This window comes from Hibiscus syriacus, unplaced genomic scaffold, assembly GCF_006381635.1.
Source record: "Hibiscus syriacus cultivar Baekdansim isolate YM2019G1 unplaced genomic scaffold, ASM638163v2 tig00113725_pilon, whole genome shotgun sequence".
Lineage (NCBI taxonomy): Eukaryota > Viridiplantae > Streptophyta > Magnoliopsida > Malvales > Malvaceae > Hibiscus > Hibiscus syriacus.
Window position 1 is genome coordinate 670,001 of NW_024063471.1, and position 18,895 is coordinate 688,895.

The 18,895-nt window shown below is 33.3% G+C and overlaps 1 protein-coding gene and 1 long non-coding RNA gene across 2 annotated transcripts; one reads left to right on the forward strand and one right to left on the reverse strand.

The window, feature by feature from the left end:
• Positions 1-916: 916 nt before the first annotated feature.
• Positions 917-16,955, reverse strand: LOC120187592. Its single transcript, XR_005522314.1, has 3 exons — positions 16,928-16,955; positions 16,349-16,352; positions 917-988 (listed from the first exon to the last, which is right to left on the reverse strand). It is a non-coding gene; the product is annotated as an uncharacterized LOC120187592 (long non-coding RNA).
• LOC120187591 (probable transmembrane ascorbate ferrireductase 4) lies at positions 5,324-7,361 on the forward strand. Its single transcript, XM_039191284.1, has 4 exons — positions 5,324-5,717; positions 5,793-5,844; positions 5,918-6,114; positions 6,915-7,361. Exons 2-4 carry the CDS (start codon positions 5,811-5,813, stop codon positions 7,227-7,229), a joined length of 546 nt encoding a protein of 181 aa, XP_039047215.1. The 5' UTR covers positions 5,324-5,717; positions 5,793-5,810; the 3' UTR covers positions 7,230-7,361.
• Positions 16,956-18,895: the final 1,940 nt, after the last annotated feature.

Here is an 18,895-nt window from a genome sequence, read left to right on the forward strand (position 1 = left end):
CACACTTTATCCATCCATCAAGTAAACAATGCATGTCTATCAATGTTTCCTAAAAGAAATGGGAGGTGACATGTAATGATCCGTAAACCTTCAATGTAAGATCATAAAAAGGCTCAAGAACTTTTGCAATTCTTCAAAAAAAATTCCAATCATCAAATGTAGGGACTCTATCTCCAACTGTGTGATCGATAAAAAAGCTATTGTTATCACGAGCATATAAATCAAATGCATGCTCATATTTTTTAGCCACCTTCAGCATCATATACATTGAGTTCCACCTAATAAGCACACCTAAACGCAAATGAGATTTAATATCCATCATTTCTTCTTCTGCCCGATCATAGAATTTTTTATCCTTGATGGTGATACTTTTATATACCTCACAGTAGCTCTAACTCAATCAATAGACGCATAAGCATCCTTATCACCTTCTTACACGATGAAATTAATAACATGTGCAACACATCTCATATGCATATATTTTCCACTTGCAAAACAAGTATTTCAATGGTTCAATTTCTTTCTCAAATATTTAAACCAACACCATTAACATATGCATTATCAATTGTAATAGTGAAGATTCTTTGAATCCCCCAAGCTCGGATGCACTTTTCAAGGACTTGACCTATGTTTTCACCTCTATGAGTAGATATCAGAAAGAAGTTTATGATTTTCTTTTGCAACATTCATTTATCATCTATCTAATGCGTCGTTAGAACCATGTAATATACCCTTTGCAGTGAAGTCCAAGTGTCATTTGTCAAACAAATTCTACTTGTATCTTTCTCAAAAGCATTCTTCATTAGCCTTTTCATGGAGTTGAACAAATCGAGACAATCCCTTCTAATTTTAAAATGAGAAGGGAGATGAAACCTTGGGCATGTTAGAGAAAAAAATGAATTAAATTCTTCTCCTTTATAATTCCAAAAGGTAGCTCACCCACGATTATCATGTGAATCAACGCCTTTCTAATAGCATATTCTTCAAACTTTCAAGTTGAAAGTTTTGTCGCTTCATTTTCAAGGTCAGTTTGAAGTATTGCTATTTCTAATTGTTTAGAATCTAAATTATTTCCTCGAGGGGTTTTTAAGCATGTCTTCAAATGATTATTCACATTGGTTGTAAAACCTCTGGTTTCTATGCAGTAAGTCGTGCCATAATAATTGCATTTTGTCCTATTCTCCCTATCTTCAGTTACATTTTTTTTTTAAATGGTTCCAACCTGTTGCTCTTAGTTTTTATTTCTTTCGAGCACTTTTAGTACTCGTTGGATCATTGACTTTACATGTAGAAGAACTTTGTGAACTTTGAGTTGACTATAATCATATGGTTGTGAGCTTTGAGTCTTCTGTGATCCACTCCTATGCAATATCAAAAATATAATATATTAATATTTCTATTTTTAAACTATAAAACAAGGCATACTTTAAAGGTATTTATTTGTTTAAACATTTGAAATTTAACAAAACAATAATCATTAAATACATCTACTACTGTAATCAATTTAAATATATGTGATACTATGTTAAACATGTTAAATTCTTTGAGAAATTCTTGACTTAAACGAACTATTTAACAAAGGAAAATATTGCGCAACTCGATAAAAAAACAAAGCAAAAAGATCGAACCTGATTTGGGTGCTTAAAGTCGAAATCCGTAATTGATTTGAGGATTTTGTTGTGATGCTAAAGAACTGGTGTTGCTGCCTACTGGTGACTAGAAATCAGTGATAATGACTGAAAATCAGTGTTAACTGATTTGGGAATCATGAAACGAAATTGGTTCTGTCGATGAGTGCTAGGGATTTGATTTTTAAATACGCGTGGGTGCTGCTGGCTGTTTAGGTTCTTTGTGAGGGAATTAAAAAAATTAAGATAAATGACTAAACGACGTAATCTTGAAATATTTAAACCTATATATCTAAACGATGTCATTTTGAATTTCAATTTTTCAGTTATTCCAGTTGGCAAAATTTGAATTCGACTAGAACTCAAATCGAATCAATAATTCGAGTTAACTCGAATAACTCGAACTTGAAAAAATCAATTTTTTGAACCGATTCGAGTTTTGCTCATTCCTATAGATGAGAACACCAAATTTAATTAAGTATAATATAAAAAGGCAGTAAGGCCTAAAGTTTGCGTTAAGAATGAGTTTCGATGGAAGGTAGACTAAGGGAGTTAATATACATATATTATAGTCGACTCAAAAGTACTCAGAAATTTTACTTTTAGATTGATACTTTTGCACCGTCTCTACTTAAGAAATATATAAGACTTGAACAAGTGAAAGATTTTTAAGAAATGAAGCAAAAATATTCTCTAATAAGTCTAACTGTTGAATGTACTAGTTGCACTATTATGTCCACATCCTATTTGAAGATCATGCCAGAATAGTGGGACATTTCAAAAGAGTTTACAAGTACTATGAATTGATGGACATCTTGATAATGAAAAAACAGAAAAAGAACAGACAAAATCAAACCAGATTGTCTTCCCAAATTAACTTATTGATCTTAACACTTGTCAGAAGGCTATAATTTTTTAAAACAAAATGTGTGATTTATTTATTTGATAGTGAATTGATATTTTGCTTTAATTTTAAGTTTAAATGAGCATTATTGTGTTATATAAATATTTACATTGAACTGTAATTTTTGAAAACAAAATGTGTGATTTATTTATTTGATATTCAGTGAATTGATATTTTGCTTCAATTTTAAGTTTAAATGAGCATTATTGTGTTATATAAATATTTACATTGAACTTTTCAATACTTCGAAGAAAATACATATTTCAAGCAAGACATATTTTATCAAAGTGAGGCAGCTTTGAAATCTTTCACTCTTCCATCAAAGTGTCTCCCGATGTGGTTTCACCCAACATTGGACGCAAAAAAAGAAGACGACCGCATAAATCATCATAATAAAGTGAACTTCACAACATTGAGTCAATTGAAAAGAATTTTGTACGTGACAAAAAGGGAAACCTACTCACGAGATGAACTTGAAGATGCTACATCTAAATGCAAACCTTGATGGTTATGCTAAGCATAAAATGATCACATAAAATGATCACATCAAACCTTTAAAGTAGAGAGTAACTTTACTAAAAAGGTTTCATGCAAACCACCTGAGAACTTAGAAGGAGCATCTAAGGTGTTTGACGTCATTTTAAGGCAATTGGGATGCCTACTAATTTATTGATTTTTTCTTCCATACAAATATCAGATGAGATATCCCATGTGGAAGGAGTTTCCATTCAAATTTCAAAGCCTTCAAAGGATGTCCTTAGCCTGACGCGGATCCTCAATGAAATCTTAGGTTATCAAATTACTAAATATCCTTGAAAACAAGGCTGAGTGAGTGTCTCTGGATGTGAAAATAAGTCAGTCCATACGACTAAGAGTAGCAATTCCATATAATTTACAATGATTGCGTCAGTATTGGGGCGCGATTGGCTTCAATAAACATGATCGATGGAAAATCGAGATTTCTCTTTGAAAATACCAAAAATTGTAACATTTGCATTTTAGGCATACATGAGGATATTACATTCATGAAATCACATACATATATATACAATTTTGCATATTGTTAGAGAAAATTTCAATTTCTTAACGATGGATATTGAAATCGAAGTACACTCGGGATCGACTTAACTCGTAATGAAGGAGTCATTCAAATCGTAGCTTAACTCAACGATGAGGAGTTATATCTCAATCAATTTGACATACAGAAGATCGAAGGATCGTTGAGCCAATTTCAACTTCACGAAAAATATTGAGCTCGAAAGACACCTAAGAATAACTTAACTCGTAATGGATGAGTCGTCTACAATATAGCTTAACTCAACAACAAGAATCAATTTTCCAACCAAGGTCTTCAAGTCCAATTTCAAATTCACGTCAAAGGATATTTGACTAGAAGAAGACCCAAGATCGACTACGATTTAGCTTAACGACGATGAGCTACTTCTCAACCCAGATTCCGAGTAAGATTTCAACTTCACGACGAAAGATATCAAACTTGAGTCATACAAGACTGGCTTAACTCGTAATGAAAGAGTCCTCAACAACATAACAACTCAATAGCGAGGAGTTATATTCCAACCAACTTAACCCACAGAAGGTCGACATATTTGAACCCCTCTACTGTATCTATATAAGACACCTGTAAAAACGTTAAAGGGATCAAGTTTTTGAAAGCACCAAAACCACAAAGAAAGAAAGAAAAATGAGACTTAGTGTGGGTTCTTCACTACCGAGGAGAGATCGTACCACTCCTGAAAGTCACCGGAAACCAAAAAGTCACCATCGGAAAAGGTAAACCCAAGAGCTTAGTTTGATGGATCTAGGACACGATCTCGGGATATCGAGAGGAGTGATTTGGGGTATTTTTAGGATTTTGGGCATCGTAAGTGGTGGTCGGAGCGACGGACGAAATGGTGGTCTGGGCAAAGGGACTTCATCATAGCGTGGCCGATTTTTTTGAGAAGAGAAGAGGACACGAGCATAATTAAGAAAATTTTAAATTATTTCCACAAACCTTACACTTTTGATGTGTAATTCGTTTTAGTCCCCTACTTTAATAATATTGATTTTCTTGTAATTCGAACCCCTCTATTTTCAATTTATTTACAATTTGATCAATGTTAAATTCGTTAATTATCTTTTCAAGTTTATTTTATTTATAAATTGGTACCCTGATTTTTTTGAAGTGGTGTATTATTTTAAATCAAATACTAAAAATTATTTTTTAGAATCGTTAAATTTTGAAACTTCTTCAGGGGTAAGTAATTCATATCAAATTTTTATTTAAATTTAAATTTTCATAATTATGACAATTGCGGTAATCATATTGGTACTGAAAGGGAAATTCAATGGTGTTTATCCTTCCTCGATTGTAATCAACTTCCAAATCAGACAACTCTCTAGTAAGATGCAGATTTTGTAAATTGGTAAAATTTAGATGTCTGATCTATCTAATTTGAAAAGGTCGATGACGACTCCATCATCCAATTCAAGTCGACATGTGAACCTGAGACCACCTGAAGGACCGTTGCGGCACATGCAATTTAAAATTAACTAAAAACAATTTAAATATGATCCTAAAATGCTAAAGTACAAGCTCAAGCCTAAATAAAAAGACTCTAAGTAGTAACTCTTTTGGAGAGTTATCACTTAGCCATTTTGTATTTCCCACATTTATATAAAAAAAAAACATAATTACTAAATTAAATTATTTATCTAATATTTTATAGTTTTTTATTAACATATAAACATGTTTATTCCTTAAAAAACATGTTTATACTATGTATTAGAAATAGAAGTCGAAATTAGAGTAGAATTATTAAAGGGAATCTAATCCAGTAAATAAACTATAGTGAACTTTCCCTATAAAGTATTCTGAAAAATGTACTGCCTTTGGTCCTTTACTCTTTGCAGCCTGCTAGATCTAAGCAAGTGTGTCGGTAGCTCTCCTCTCGCCACTTCACTCTTCAGCTCCAGCCGCCACTACTGTCTCCATCTCAAAACTGAACGAGAATGCCGCTAAACAAGCCCATGGCTGCAATTTCTCCTTCTCTGGTTCCATCTCTCTTGTTTGCTAGAATATCAGGCATCTTAGTTGCAGCTCTGGTCCTCTCTTGGGCTCTTCTTTTCAAGTCCAGCTTCCTCCCTCACTCTCCCGTTTCCTCCCAAGAAGACCCCATCTTGCTGTGAGTAAACATTATGTGCCAATCTCATCCATTCTCGACCAGAATTAGTTTACATTTCCTTATCTTTGCTCGCAGGTTCTTCACCCTTTGTTGATGGTTATCGGCTTCATTCTCATAAGTGGTGAAGGTATGCTACTATTGTCTATTGAAACTAAAAGTCTGGAAAAAAATGGTGATTTGGTGTGTTGGTTTCTTTTCAGCTATATTGGTACACAGATGGTTGCCTGTTTCGAGGAATTTGAAGAAAGGCGTGCATTTGTGGCTTCAAGGGGTGGCTTTAGGCTGCGGGGTTTTTGGGATTTGGACGAAGTTCCATGGGCAACAAGGCATTGTGGCTAATTTCTTGAGCCTGCATTCTTGGATGGGTTTGATCTGTATCAGCTTGTTTGGGGCTCAGGTTCTCTTCTTCAATCCCTTACTATCTTTTCTTTGAACAGTTTGACACTATTATAAGAAATATTTTTAACTCAAATTTTTTAAGATGAATAATATTTCCTTTTTACTATAATATCATTCAATAAATTTATTAGTATTTCCGGGATCTAGGTTGTCTACGCATTTAAAATTATCACATATTTTAAATTTTTTAATGTATTTTTTATTAAAATTTCATTTTGTATACTAAAATTTTATAAATTTAAATTCGTTCCTGACTTAAAATCATGTGTAGATCTCTACCTTTCAATAAGTAAATTTTATAGGGCAAGTTAATTATGCAGTAGAGTTACGGGAATCTGGGTTTCTATCACAATTCTCAAAGTTTTTGTCTTTTAAATGAGTAATGAGCGTATTTTACTGGTAACATTTTAAGAATAATTGAATGCCCAACGCCTCAAATACAATTATTGCGGTTTACGCATTATGTTGCTTTATTTTGTGGCAGTGGCCCCATATTCTATGACTCCATTAACAAGTTTCGATAACGTATTTTATGCTGAAATAATGTATTCTAGCGTTACACGTCATCACCCCTTCTGCTTTCTCTTTTAGCAATTTGCTAGAAGCGTTCTCTATTTCGATTAAATGATTAAGCTAGGCTTTTGGACGTTAGTATTAAGTGGTAACGCCCTAAGAATTGGTTTTGGTTTCTATGGTAAAAAAGAATTTCATTTATTTTAAAAAAACATATCTGAGCAGTTATATTTGCAGGATATATTTATATTATCAATAGGCTAAAAGAATTGATTTACAATGCAGTGGTTAATGGGTTTTCTAAGCTTTTGGCACCGGGGTGAGATGCGGACGACGAGAGCAAAGGTGTTGCCATGGCATATCTTCCTCGGTCTCTATACCTATGGCTTAGCGGTGATTACAGCGGAAACCGGGCTGCTGGAGAAATTGACGTTCTTGCAGAGCAGGAGGAATGGATCGAAACATTGTCCGGAGTCCATGATTGTTAATGGTTTAGGTCTGGGGCTAGTTCTCCTCTGTGGCATTGTCATATTGACGGCAGTTTCGCCCAAATACCATGTTGTTCAAACCAAACTTGCGTATTCATCAGACACCAAGTAGTTGTCGTCTTCATCCGAGAGAAATGAAATTAATGATTAGTGATCCAGAAAAAGAGTAAGTCATTCCTAGTGTGTATGTTATTTTGTATATATTGTAATGCATGGTGATTTGGGGAGGAACCTATTGTGTATTTTATTTTAGTTTTGTTTAGAATTCGATCAAAGTCAACTCCATCTGCTATTCGATAACAATAATTTTTAGTTCATCTCTTTCAACTTCCTAAATGTGAATTTGATATCGATTGTAACACCCAATTTATGGGCTAAATTTTAGGAATTATAAAGTATTAAATTTAAATTGATATATTGGAAGAAATTTAAGATTAAATTGTAAAATTTTAAAGTTGACAGATCATTTTATAAAGTATAGGAAATTTAGTGACTAAACTCATAATTTAGCCATTTTCCTTTATGAGAGAATTATAATTCTCTTCCCCCTATTGTTTTCTTCCGAATTTCCTATTTTGCTCCTCCCGTCAACCCACTTTAAGCTCTGATCTACTCATCGTCTGGCCACCGTTCAACGAACTGAAACTACCATCGTGTTTGTTGTCGACCGATGAACAAAACCCCCTGAACCTTTCGTCGTTAATCGACGTAGTTTGTCGTAAATTTCAACCAGAAGTATCGTCGGTTTTAACTCAATCTCCGTTGGTTTTTCGTCGATTCACTTCGATCCGGCCACCCATTTTTGACACCTCCCACACCATCGTTTTACTTGCATCGTTCTAAGTCCACCAGTGTCCTCCGTGTCTCTGTCGTCGCGGTGAGTAGAGGGGTATGAAAGTCAAAGCTTCCAACGTTTCAGAATCGAGCTCTCAGCCGTTCAAAATTGTGAACCAAGCTTGGTAAGTGTCTCAAAATGTCATATAATATTTTTTTAGAAATATTTCGGACACCGTAGCACTGTTCACGCGCCACCCCTGCGAGTGGGCTTCGTTTAGCAGGTTGGTGAACAGTTGAGCCTAGCCACTGAGCCGACCCGAGCCGCTGAGCCGAGCTATTGAGTCGAGCCAAGCCGATTGAGTCAACCTGCGCTGAGTTAACTCGATTGAGTCAACTCACTAGGTCAACTCGTTGACTTTGACCGAGTCAACCCGTTGACCGTTGATTGTTGACTTTGACCGAGTCACCCGTTGACTGATGACTTTGATCGAGTCAACCCGTTGACCGTTGACTTTAACTTTGACCAAAAAGCCAAAAATTTGTAAAAGTCATATTTTATGTTTACTGACATCCTGAGTTCGATTCCGCAGTCCGTTTTGCCAAATTTGGGCCTGAAAGCCTCGAAATTGTCAGTCAAACTTGTTGACTTTGACCAAAAAGTCAAAATCTTCGAAAAATTGTATTTTATGTTTTTTGATGTCCTGAATCCGAATCCGAATCTAAAGTCTGATTTGTCAAATTCAAACCCAGTAAGCTGTTTTTGACTATTTATCACTCGATTCGATCCGTTTTTCACAATTAAGCTCCGTTTTTCATAATTAAGCTCCATTTTTAATGACATTTCTGTTGATATGTAACAAAGGAATTATTGAAAGTTGATTTCAAGATCGAGGACGTTCGAATGGAGTTTAAATGGTCGATCAGTATGGCATAAAAATCGAGGTAATACATTACTACCTCTTTATGTTTTATAGAACATGTTGATAATGAATAAATGCATTAATGTATATGATTGGTCTATTATGCCTGTTTGATTATAGATGGATTCGAACTGAATATGGTATAAGTGATAAATTAGTTAAGACTATTGAATTACAAGTTATGTGATTTCGTGATAAAGGAATCAGTCCTGAATATGTAAATTATAATTTATCTCATTAAAGGTACTTGGATGATAAATTATGAGAATACTTTGACTAGGTAAAATTACGAAAATACCTTATGTTGTAAAAAGACAATAATTGACCCTGGAAGTTGGATAAGAAGTTTTTAAAGATGTATTGACTGATGAAACTACTGATGTGTATAGAAAATATTATTTTTGCTTAGGAAATCTGGATAACTGATTTCTAAACCCAAGATGGCTTGTACAAGATACTATAAGTTTGATAAGGAATAATTTATCTGAGAAGGCAGTTGACATGAAAATCTTCAAGTTAAGAGTATATACTTGAAGAAAATCTCCGATATTAAGAAGTGGAAATTAGTGAGATAAATCAACCACGAATACCAAAATGATTTTTGTATATGACCAAAGTGAACTGAATGGAAGTACAATATGTATCCGAAACTCAAAAAAGTCTGAATTACTCTAGAAAACCCTAAAGTAACCGAGATAGACATGATTTCTAAATGAATTAAGTAATCTTAAGGACGGAGAATTTAGTAAGTGATTGGATGAGTCTGGGAATACCAACGAACTTGTATGATGTATGGTCCCATGGGTTATGAACCAAGAATAAAATACGTCATCAATTCTTGATATTGTTGTATGTGGAAATAAAGTAAAGATTATTGGGATACCTGTTTGATTCCTTAAGGTATATTCGGTGATGATTCTGAAGATGATCTATGGACAAAAATTATTGGTATTATAGAGTGAATACCATGAAAGACAATGAATTAACTAGTTGACAGGAATCAGTTATGAGAGTTGTTCAACTTAAGTTGTTCGATAATCCGATCGATTGACATGGATAGTATTTTCCCTGAATATTTGTTTAATTCTTTATCAACTCAATCACTCCGATCATTCCAAAATGCTTTCTTGATGCACATGAAAACATAGTGGGATTCTAAAATATCATCCGTAAATGTCTGATTAGATAGGTTAGTAATCAATTCTCTTCAATAGGATCTTGTTCCTGGAATCCGATCAAATTGCACAAGTTTCATGTTATCCATACTGATAACTACAAAATGCATCTGACAAATACTTGGATTCTCTAGTGTGTTCCCTATATATTAATACATTGTTTTATTATTTTAACATGTGGTACACTGAAATCTATGGTTACTGTTTTATGGATGCACCGACTTAATGGTGATGCTTATGGAATTGTATCATTGTACAAATCGTATCTTGGAGATACAGATTTGTAAAGAATAGCTCTGATCAAACTGGAAAATTTTTATAGACCTAATGTGACTCTTAAGTCGGCTCTACGGCCTTGAGATCATTCTCGGGTAGGCCCTGCAGCCCTAAGATGTGTTCTTAGGTAGGCCCCTTAGCCCCGAAACTTTCTTGGGTACGCTCGCAGGCCCTAAGATGTTCCCTTAGGTTAACTCTTTATACAATGGTTTTAAACTACGAGTTTTAAAAGCTCCATTACAGTATGATTTATGAGATTTACTGAACTATCATTTGATTACTACCTATTATGATTTTATCGTATTGTTTGAACACACTAGACATCTTAGTCGATCTCCTGAAAACGTGATACTATGAATGCTTCCTGTGAACTGAGATATTCATGGCTTCTATTCGATGAACTACCAGTGGTACCCCATATTATCTCAGAAATTGGTATACAGTTGATTCAATAAGGAAATTATATGGCTCTTCATTTATCTGCATGTCATGTATCAACTGGTAGTGTTGTATTACTGAGCTTCCCAAAGCTTACTATGTTACTCACCTTTTCAGGTTAAAGGAATTGTACCAGTGCTTCTATCGACATCAATAAGGGAGTTCTTACGGCGTTGCTTGTAGAGAATGGTACATGTGATTAGGGGGCATGTAATTGTGTTTTGTTTTACATACAAGTTTGAAAATTTGTTTTATTTCTGCATACTGATAAATCATTTTATGAGTTACATGTTTTAAATAAAAGTTTTAAATTTTCTATGGTTTTTATAGTGGGTTGCTCCGGTGGCCCTAGTGTGACACTCCAGATCGGATCGGGTTATCCACATCGGTCTGAGGAGGTTACATTTAGTGGTATCATAGCTATGGTTGAGTCAAAAAATTTTAAGATAGACCGGACGGTCAAATTTCAAAAAGATGTATAATCAGTACATGCCCCTAGACTATAATTATACTTCTCTGAGCCGGAACTCCAAGGTTGAGTTCATATCTGTAATGAGCAAACCTAAGTTTTCATCTGTTAGGACTATATCATTTTATAAATGAATACCAGTAACGTCTGTCTAAATTCTGTAAAGTACCACACGATCCATGTGGGAGTTACTCATCTGAGAAATTCTGACCTGACTCCGGAAATGAAATTAGGATATGTTATCGCTCTATGAGTTTATTTTCGTAACCAAAGCTGAATTGATTTCACAAGGATAAATATGTTCTGATTATTTTATTGGACTGAGGGAGAGTTCTAATGAGACTGTATACTCAGCTGGTTAAGAATTAGTAGAGGACACATACTTTTGTAAAAGCTACTTGAAGATATGAAAGAACTAATGGAAGTTTCATTTCTGCAATTATGTGACATTAAAGAATTTCGAGAACGAAATTTTTAAGGTGGAAAGAATTGTAACACCCCAATTTAGGGGCTAAATTTTAGGAATTATAAAGTATTAAATTTAAATTGGTATTTTGGAAGAAATTGACGATTAAATTGTAAAATTTCAAAGTTGGCAGACCATTTTATAAAGTGCAAGAAATTCAATGACTAAACTCATAATTTAGTCATTTTCCTTTATGAGAGAATTATAAGTTCTCTTCCCCTGATTGTTTTCTACAGAATTTCCTCATTTTCCTCCTCCAGTCAACCCACTTTGAGCTCCGATCTACTCACCGTCCGGCCACCGTTCGACGAACCGAAACTACCCTCGTGTTCGTCGTCAACCGATGAACAAAAACCCTAAATCATTCATCATGAATTGACATCATTTGTCGTAAATTTCAACCGGAAGTGTTGTCGGTTTTAACTCAATCTCCGTTAGTTTTTTGTCGATTCACTTCAATCCGGTCACCCGTTTTTGACACCTCCCACACCATCGTGGTCCTTGCATCGTTCCGAGTCCACCGGTGTCCTCCGTGTCTCCATCGTCACCGGCGAGTGGAGGGTGAGAAAGTCAAAGCATCCAACGTTTCAGAATTGAGCTCTCCGCAGTTCAAAATTGTGAATCGAGCTTGGTAAGTGTCTCAAAATGCCATATAATATTTTTTAGAAATTTTTCCGGATTTTTCGGACATCGTAGCACTATTTACGCGCCACCCCTGCGAGTGGACTTTATCTGGCAGGTTGGTGAACAGTTGAGCCGAGCTGAGCCGAGCCGAACCGAGCCGCTGAGTCAACCTGCGCTGAGTTAACTCGACTGAGTCAACTCACTAGGTCAACTCGTTGACTTTGACCGATTCAACCCGTTGACTGATGACTTTGACCGAGTCAACCCGTTAACTTCAACTTTGACCAGAAGTCAAAAATTTTGAAAAGTCAACTTTTATGTTTTTCGACATCCTGAATTCGAAGTTGTTTTGTCAAAATCAAACTCGTTAAGCTGTTTTTGACTGATTTATCACTCGATTGATCCGTTTTTCACAATTAATCTCTGTTTTTAATGAAATTTATTTTGATATGTATCCGAGGAATTATTGAAAGTTGATTTCAAGATCGAGGACGTTCAAATGGAGTTTAAATGGTCGATCAGTATGGCACGAAAATCGAGGTAATACATTACTACCTCTTTATGTTTTATGGAACATGTTGATAATGAATAAATGCATGAATGTATATGATTGGTCTATTATGCATGTTTGATTATAGATGGATTCGAACTGAATACGGTATAAGTGATAAATTAGTTAAGACTATTAAATTACAAGTTCTGTGATTTCGTGATAAAGGAATCAGTCCTGAATATGTAAATTACATTTTATCTCATTAAAGGTACTTGGATGATAAATTATGAGAATACTTCGACTAGGTAAAATTATGAAAATACCCTTATGTTGTAAAAAGACAAGAATTGACCCTGGAAGTTAGATAAAAAGTTTTTAAAGACGTATTGATCTGATGAAATCTGAATAACCGATTTCTAAACCCAAGATGGCTTGTACAAGATACTAGAAGTTTGATAAGGAATAATTTAAAGTTTAGAGATTATCCGAGAAAGCGATTAACCCTAGAAATCTCTAAATTATAATTATCATTGTTAAGAGTTTTAATATCGAAATTATCTGGTTAAGAAATTATAAAATTCCCTTGAGAGGTAAAAATAATTCGAGTTGACCCTGAATGAGAAAGTACTTTAAGGATTCGTACTTAACTCGATAAATTACATATTTAATTATTAAGATTCTGTCTTTATATAGAAAATTTCTGATAACATGTTTGTAACATCTAAGAAGGCAGTTAACCTGAAAATCTCCAAGTTAAGAGTATATACTTGAAGAATAAATTATTGGGGGTGCTTCTTTATAAGAATTGTTTGAAATAACTGGAATAGATGATAAGTTTAAATTAAGTACTAAGATCGGACGGAAGGAAAGGATTTAAATACCGTGAATCTGTAAAATGACCTGAATACCCCTAGAATGCAGATGACCAAGAATATCACCAAGTTCAGGAATGATTGGATATCCTCAAGCTCTTAAATGAATGGAATAAAAATGAGCATCGAAATGACCAAAATACCCTTATGGCATAGAATAAGTAAATGCCTTGGATTAATTAAGAAATCCAAATAAACATGGATGTTGTATTACTCTTAAAAGTTATGGAACGCAGCTTAAGTCGGTCAACCAACGCTAGTGCTATATAAGTACCTGAATGGCATAGGTACCACTTGAATGCTTGTTCGTCTCCTCAAGTTTGGATTGATGATAATTATGGAAGTATTCAGCTCAATGCTAGAGCGCATTCAATATTAAGAAGTGGATATTAGTGAGATAAATCAACCTTGAATACCAAAATGATTTTTGTATATGACCAAAGTGAACTGAATGGAAGTACAACATGTATCTGAAACTCAAAAACGTCTGAATTACTCTGGAAAACTCTAAAGTAACCGAGATAGACATGATTGCTAAATGAATTAAGTAACCTTAAGGACAGAGAATTTAGTAAATGATTGGATGAATCTGGGAATACCAACGAACATGTATGATGTACGGTCCTATGGGTTATGAACCAAGAATCTAATATGTCATCAATTCTTGATATTGTTGTAATGTGGAAATGAAGTAAAGATTATTGGGATAGTTGTTCGATTCCTTAAGGTATATTCGGTGATGATTCTGAAGATGATCTATGGAGAAGAATTGTTGGTATTATAGAGTGAATACCAGGAAAGACAATGAATTAACTAGTTGACAGGCATCTGTTATGAGAGTTGTTCCGCTCAAGTTGTTCGATAATCTGATCGATTAATATGGATGGTATTTGCCGTGAACATTCGTTTAATTCTTTATCAACTCAATCACTCCGGTAATTCCTGAACGCTTTCCTGATGCATATGAAAACATAGTGGGATTCTAAAATATCATCCCTAAATGTATGATTAGATCGGTTAGTAATCGATTCTCTTTAATATGATCTTGTTCCTAGAATCCGATCAAATTGCACAAGTTTCATGTTATCCATATTGACAACTACAAAATGCCTCTGAAAAATACTTGGATTCTCTAGTGTGTTCCCTATATATTAATACATTATTTTATTATTTTAACATGTGGTACACTGAAATCTATGGTTACTATTTTATGGATGCACCGACTTAATGGTGATGGCTTATGGAATTGTATCACTGTATAAATTGTATCTTGGAGATACAGATTTGTAAAGTATAGCTCTGATCAAGCTGGAAAATTTTTATGGACCAAATGTGACTCTTAGGTAGGCTCTGCAGCCCTGAGATCATTCTCGGGTAGGCCCTGCGGCCCTAAGATGTATTCTTAGATGGGCCCCATGGCCCCAAAACTTTCTTGAATAGCCTCTCAGGCCCTAAGATGTTCCCTTAGTTAACTCTTTATACAATGGTTTTAAACTACGAGTTTTAAAAGCTCCACTACAGTATGATTTATGAGATTTACTGAACTATCATTTGATTACTGTGCCTATTATGATTTTATCGTACTGTTGGAACACACTAGACATCCTAGTCGATCTCCTGAAAACTTGATACTATGAATGCTTCCTGTGAACTGAGATTTTCATGGCTTTTATTCGATGAACTACCAGTGGTACCCCAGATTATCTTGGAAATTGGTATACGTTTGATTCAATAAGGAAATTATATGGCTCTTCATTTATCTGCATGTCATGTAGCATCAACTGGTAGTATTATTTGAGCTTCCCAAAACTCACTCTGTTACTCACTTTTTCAGGTTAAAGGAATTGTACCAGTGCATCTATCGACATCAATAAGGGAGTTCTTCTGGCGTTGCTTGTAGAGAATGGTACATGTGATTAGGGGGCATGTAATTGTGTTTTATTTTACATACGAGTTTGAAAATTTGTTTTATTTCTGCATACTGATAAATCATTTTATGAGTTACAAGTTTTAAATAAAAGTTTTAAATTTTCTGAGATTTTTACAGTGGGTCGTTCCGATGGCCCTAATGTGACACTCTAGATCGGATCGAGTTATCCGCATCGGTCTGAGGGGCTTACATCGATAAACTTCAAATTAACATGAATTCCAACAAACATCGCATACCTTCAAATTAACAGATTAGTATGAACCTATTTCAATTCACGTTAAAAGCAAAAAATTGAGAATAAAACTATAAATTGGTAACTTTTACCAACTTAGTCGTTTAACACTTTGTCCATGTTAATCTAAAAATTTATTAGTTTTTTCTTAATTTAATCACTAAGCTTAAATTTTATTAATGGTAATGATCACATCATGAATCGAAATTAAAACGCATAAAAACTGATTTTTAATATATATATATTTCAAGCGCTGTTACGCCCTTTGGGTTTTGCCCCTTTCCGTAATCCTCAAATCCGTCAATGAGAGTTCATTAAAATGGTGATTTTCATTTGAGTTTTATAAATTTTTCTACTGAATTCAAAAAATATAAGATTTGGTCATTTTTGGTTTGTTTTAATTAAGATTTGGTCACTTTATTTGTTTTAATTATGATATGGTCACTTAAGATTAATAGTCATTAAACCTTTAACGGTTTGCTGACGTGACACGATAAATATATAAAATTAAAATTACATTATTTTCACGTAGATATTGTATGGATTAAGTTTTGATCACTTTCCTTTCATATTTGTACACTTTTTCTCTAGTACTAAGTGAATGCCAATTTGATCTTCATAAATGTCATGCAAATCGATCACGTTCGGATGCGATCGAAATTTAATAAAACGATAACGTAAATGACAAAAAATTATGTTTTTTAAAAAAAATAGTGAGAAAAAGTGATCAAATATGAAAGGAAAGTGACCAAAACTTAATCCATGTATTATCTACGTGGAAATGATGTAATTTTAATTTTATATATTTATCGTGTCACGTCAGCAAACCGTTAAAGGTTTAATGGCTGGTAATCTTTAGTGGCCACATCTTAATTAAAACGAAAGAAAGCGACCAAATCTTAATTAAAACAAAACGAAAGTGATCAAATCTTATGTTTTTAAATTCGATAAGGAAAAAATTATAAAACTCAAATGAAAGTAATAAATTATGTAGTTTACCCTAATAAAATAGATCAATTGATTTTTTTTCCCTTTTTGTACATATCAATTGATTTATTTTATAAGAGTTCAATAGATTTTCCAAATTTTCCGTAAAGAATTTATTTTAACATTTTAGTCCAAAAAAGTATTCTAGGACCAAGTTGAAAATGTTAAATTTGAAGATTAAATGCTATTTCGCGGTGTATATTTTGCTTCACAATTAATTTTTGTTGGAAGATTTTTTTCTCTCAAGATTTGGCATTAGTATGGTGATTAAAATTTGATTTGACTCATATTCTTTTTTTATTTTCTTTATATTTTGAGTTATTTAAATCAACTTAAATTTTAAGTTTGGATTTCAAGTTAAATTTGAATGATCGAAAAACTCAAAATTAAAATGTCTTCTAATCTTTATCTAATTAATCTTGTGTGTGATTTGGTCATTAATTTTATTTTTCTTTTTTCAATTTCTTTTTCATTTAAATTATTTTAATCACATTCTCATCAAATATCTAATAGTTTCAATCATTGCACGAACTGAATGAATTTAGTGATAAAGGAATTATTGTTATTTCTTGATATTTCAGCTTCGAACACTAGAGATATTAGGGGTATAAATATTTAATATCAAATGGTTGAGATTTATCTTTGAACAAATAACTAAATTTAACATTAAATTATGTTCTCAAATTTTATATATCATTTAATTTGATCTTGAACTGCAACTTTTATAAATTTTCTTTTCATATTAATTTTTAACTTTTTTTTATATTTGATCGATACTTTTTCTCAAAATTTATTCGTTTAGAAATAACACTATTAATATACTCATATATAGTTTTAAATAATATTTAATTTATTAAATAATATTGTAAATTTTATTTATATGTGCCAAATAGTATATAAAATTTATATATATATAATTATTGATGATATATTTAAATAAATATATTTAATTTAATATACATTTTAAAAAATTTAATCTATTAACAATGTACACACAAAAATTCTAAAGAAATCAACACTTTTTTATCATTAAAAGTTTTTAATGATTCTTCGAACAAAACTTAAATAGTAAAATAATATTAATAAATTAAACTAAATCGAGTAAGTAATTAGAAATGAATGGATAAGTAAGTAATAAGTTTTGAATAGGGGTTACATTGGCAGGGGAAAGACCGAAAACCATGGGGATTGAATCAACAGGGATGTGGAATAATCGAAATCTTTACCCATGGGGATAGGGATGGGGATGGGAGAAGTTTTATCCCCGAAGCTCAAATGGGGATGAGGACAGAGATTGTTATATCCGAACATTGGGGATAACTGAACCATACCCGTATGAATAACCATGGGGATCCCTGATATTTTACAAAAATAACCGTGGGGATCCTTGAAAAATATCTGTAAGATTACGTGTTACCACTGTGACATCTCAAATGAACTAAAATTGAAGTTTAGATCTTTTTCTCATTTAATATACATTGATTTGTTGAGATAAAAAATGGTTAAGATTGTACATAACATTAGGTGTTAGATGAATATTAATGTTTGAAACTTTCATATTATAGATAGACCAATTTGAGACAATCAGATATATCTTACAAGTTTTAGGTGTTGCATTAATTTTAAAAATGTTTGTTTATTTTTTGGGATAGGGATTAACTGAAACCCACAAGTATCCGTAAGGGATGGGTATGGGGAGAAAAAATTCTGAAACATAAAATGGGGATTCCCCAAAACCGAACTTGTAAGTGTTGGGGACGGAATAGGTAATGCAAAATCGTTCCCGCCCACCTTGCCCCGTTGCCACCCCTAGTTCTGAAGGGTAAATCCACGGAGTAGGCATAATTATTTGGCGTAATTGGTTTAATAACGCCAAGAGTTCATTTTTTTGGAACAATACCTAATTAGTGTTTTAAATAGTTAATATTTTATAGTTAATTTCTCTTTGTTCATTAGATTTTTTTATTTACTTGGGTATTTCTACTTGTTTTCCTATGCAGGACGCTGAATTATGGGAATTACACTTAAAAGACAAAGTTCTGCATTTTTTTCAAGAATCATGGGTGACCTAGTGGGCATGAAACCAGGCATGAAAGCGTTGACGTGGAATCCAATCAGC

Excerpts from the sequence above, each read along its gene's own strand:
- LOC120187591 (XM_039191284.1), top strand. The coding sequence starts at position 5,811 with ATGGTTATCGGCTTCATTCTCATAAGTGGTGAAG. Across the intron at positions 5,845-5,917 it reads CATTCTCATAAGTGGTGAAG|CTATATTGGTACACAGATGG; the intron begins GTATGCTACTAT and ends GTTTCTTTTCAG. Across the intron at positions 6,115-6,914 it reads TCAGCTTGTTTGGGGCTCAG|TGGTTAATGGGTTTTCTAAG; the intron begins GTTCTCTTCTTC and ends TTTACAATGCAG.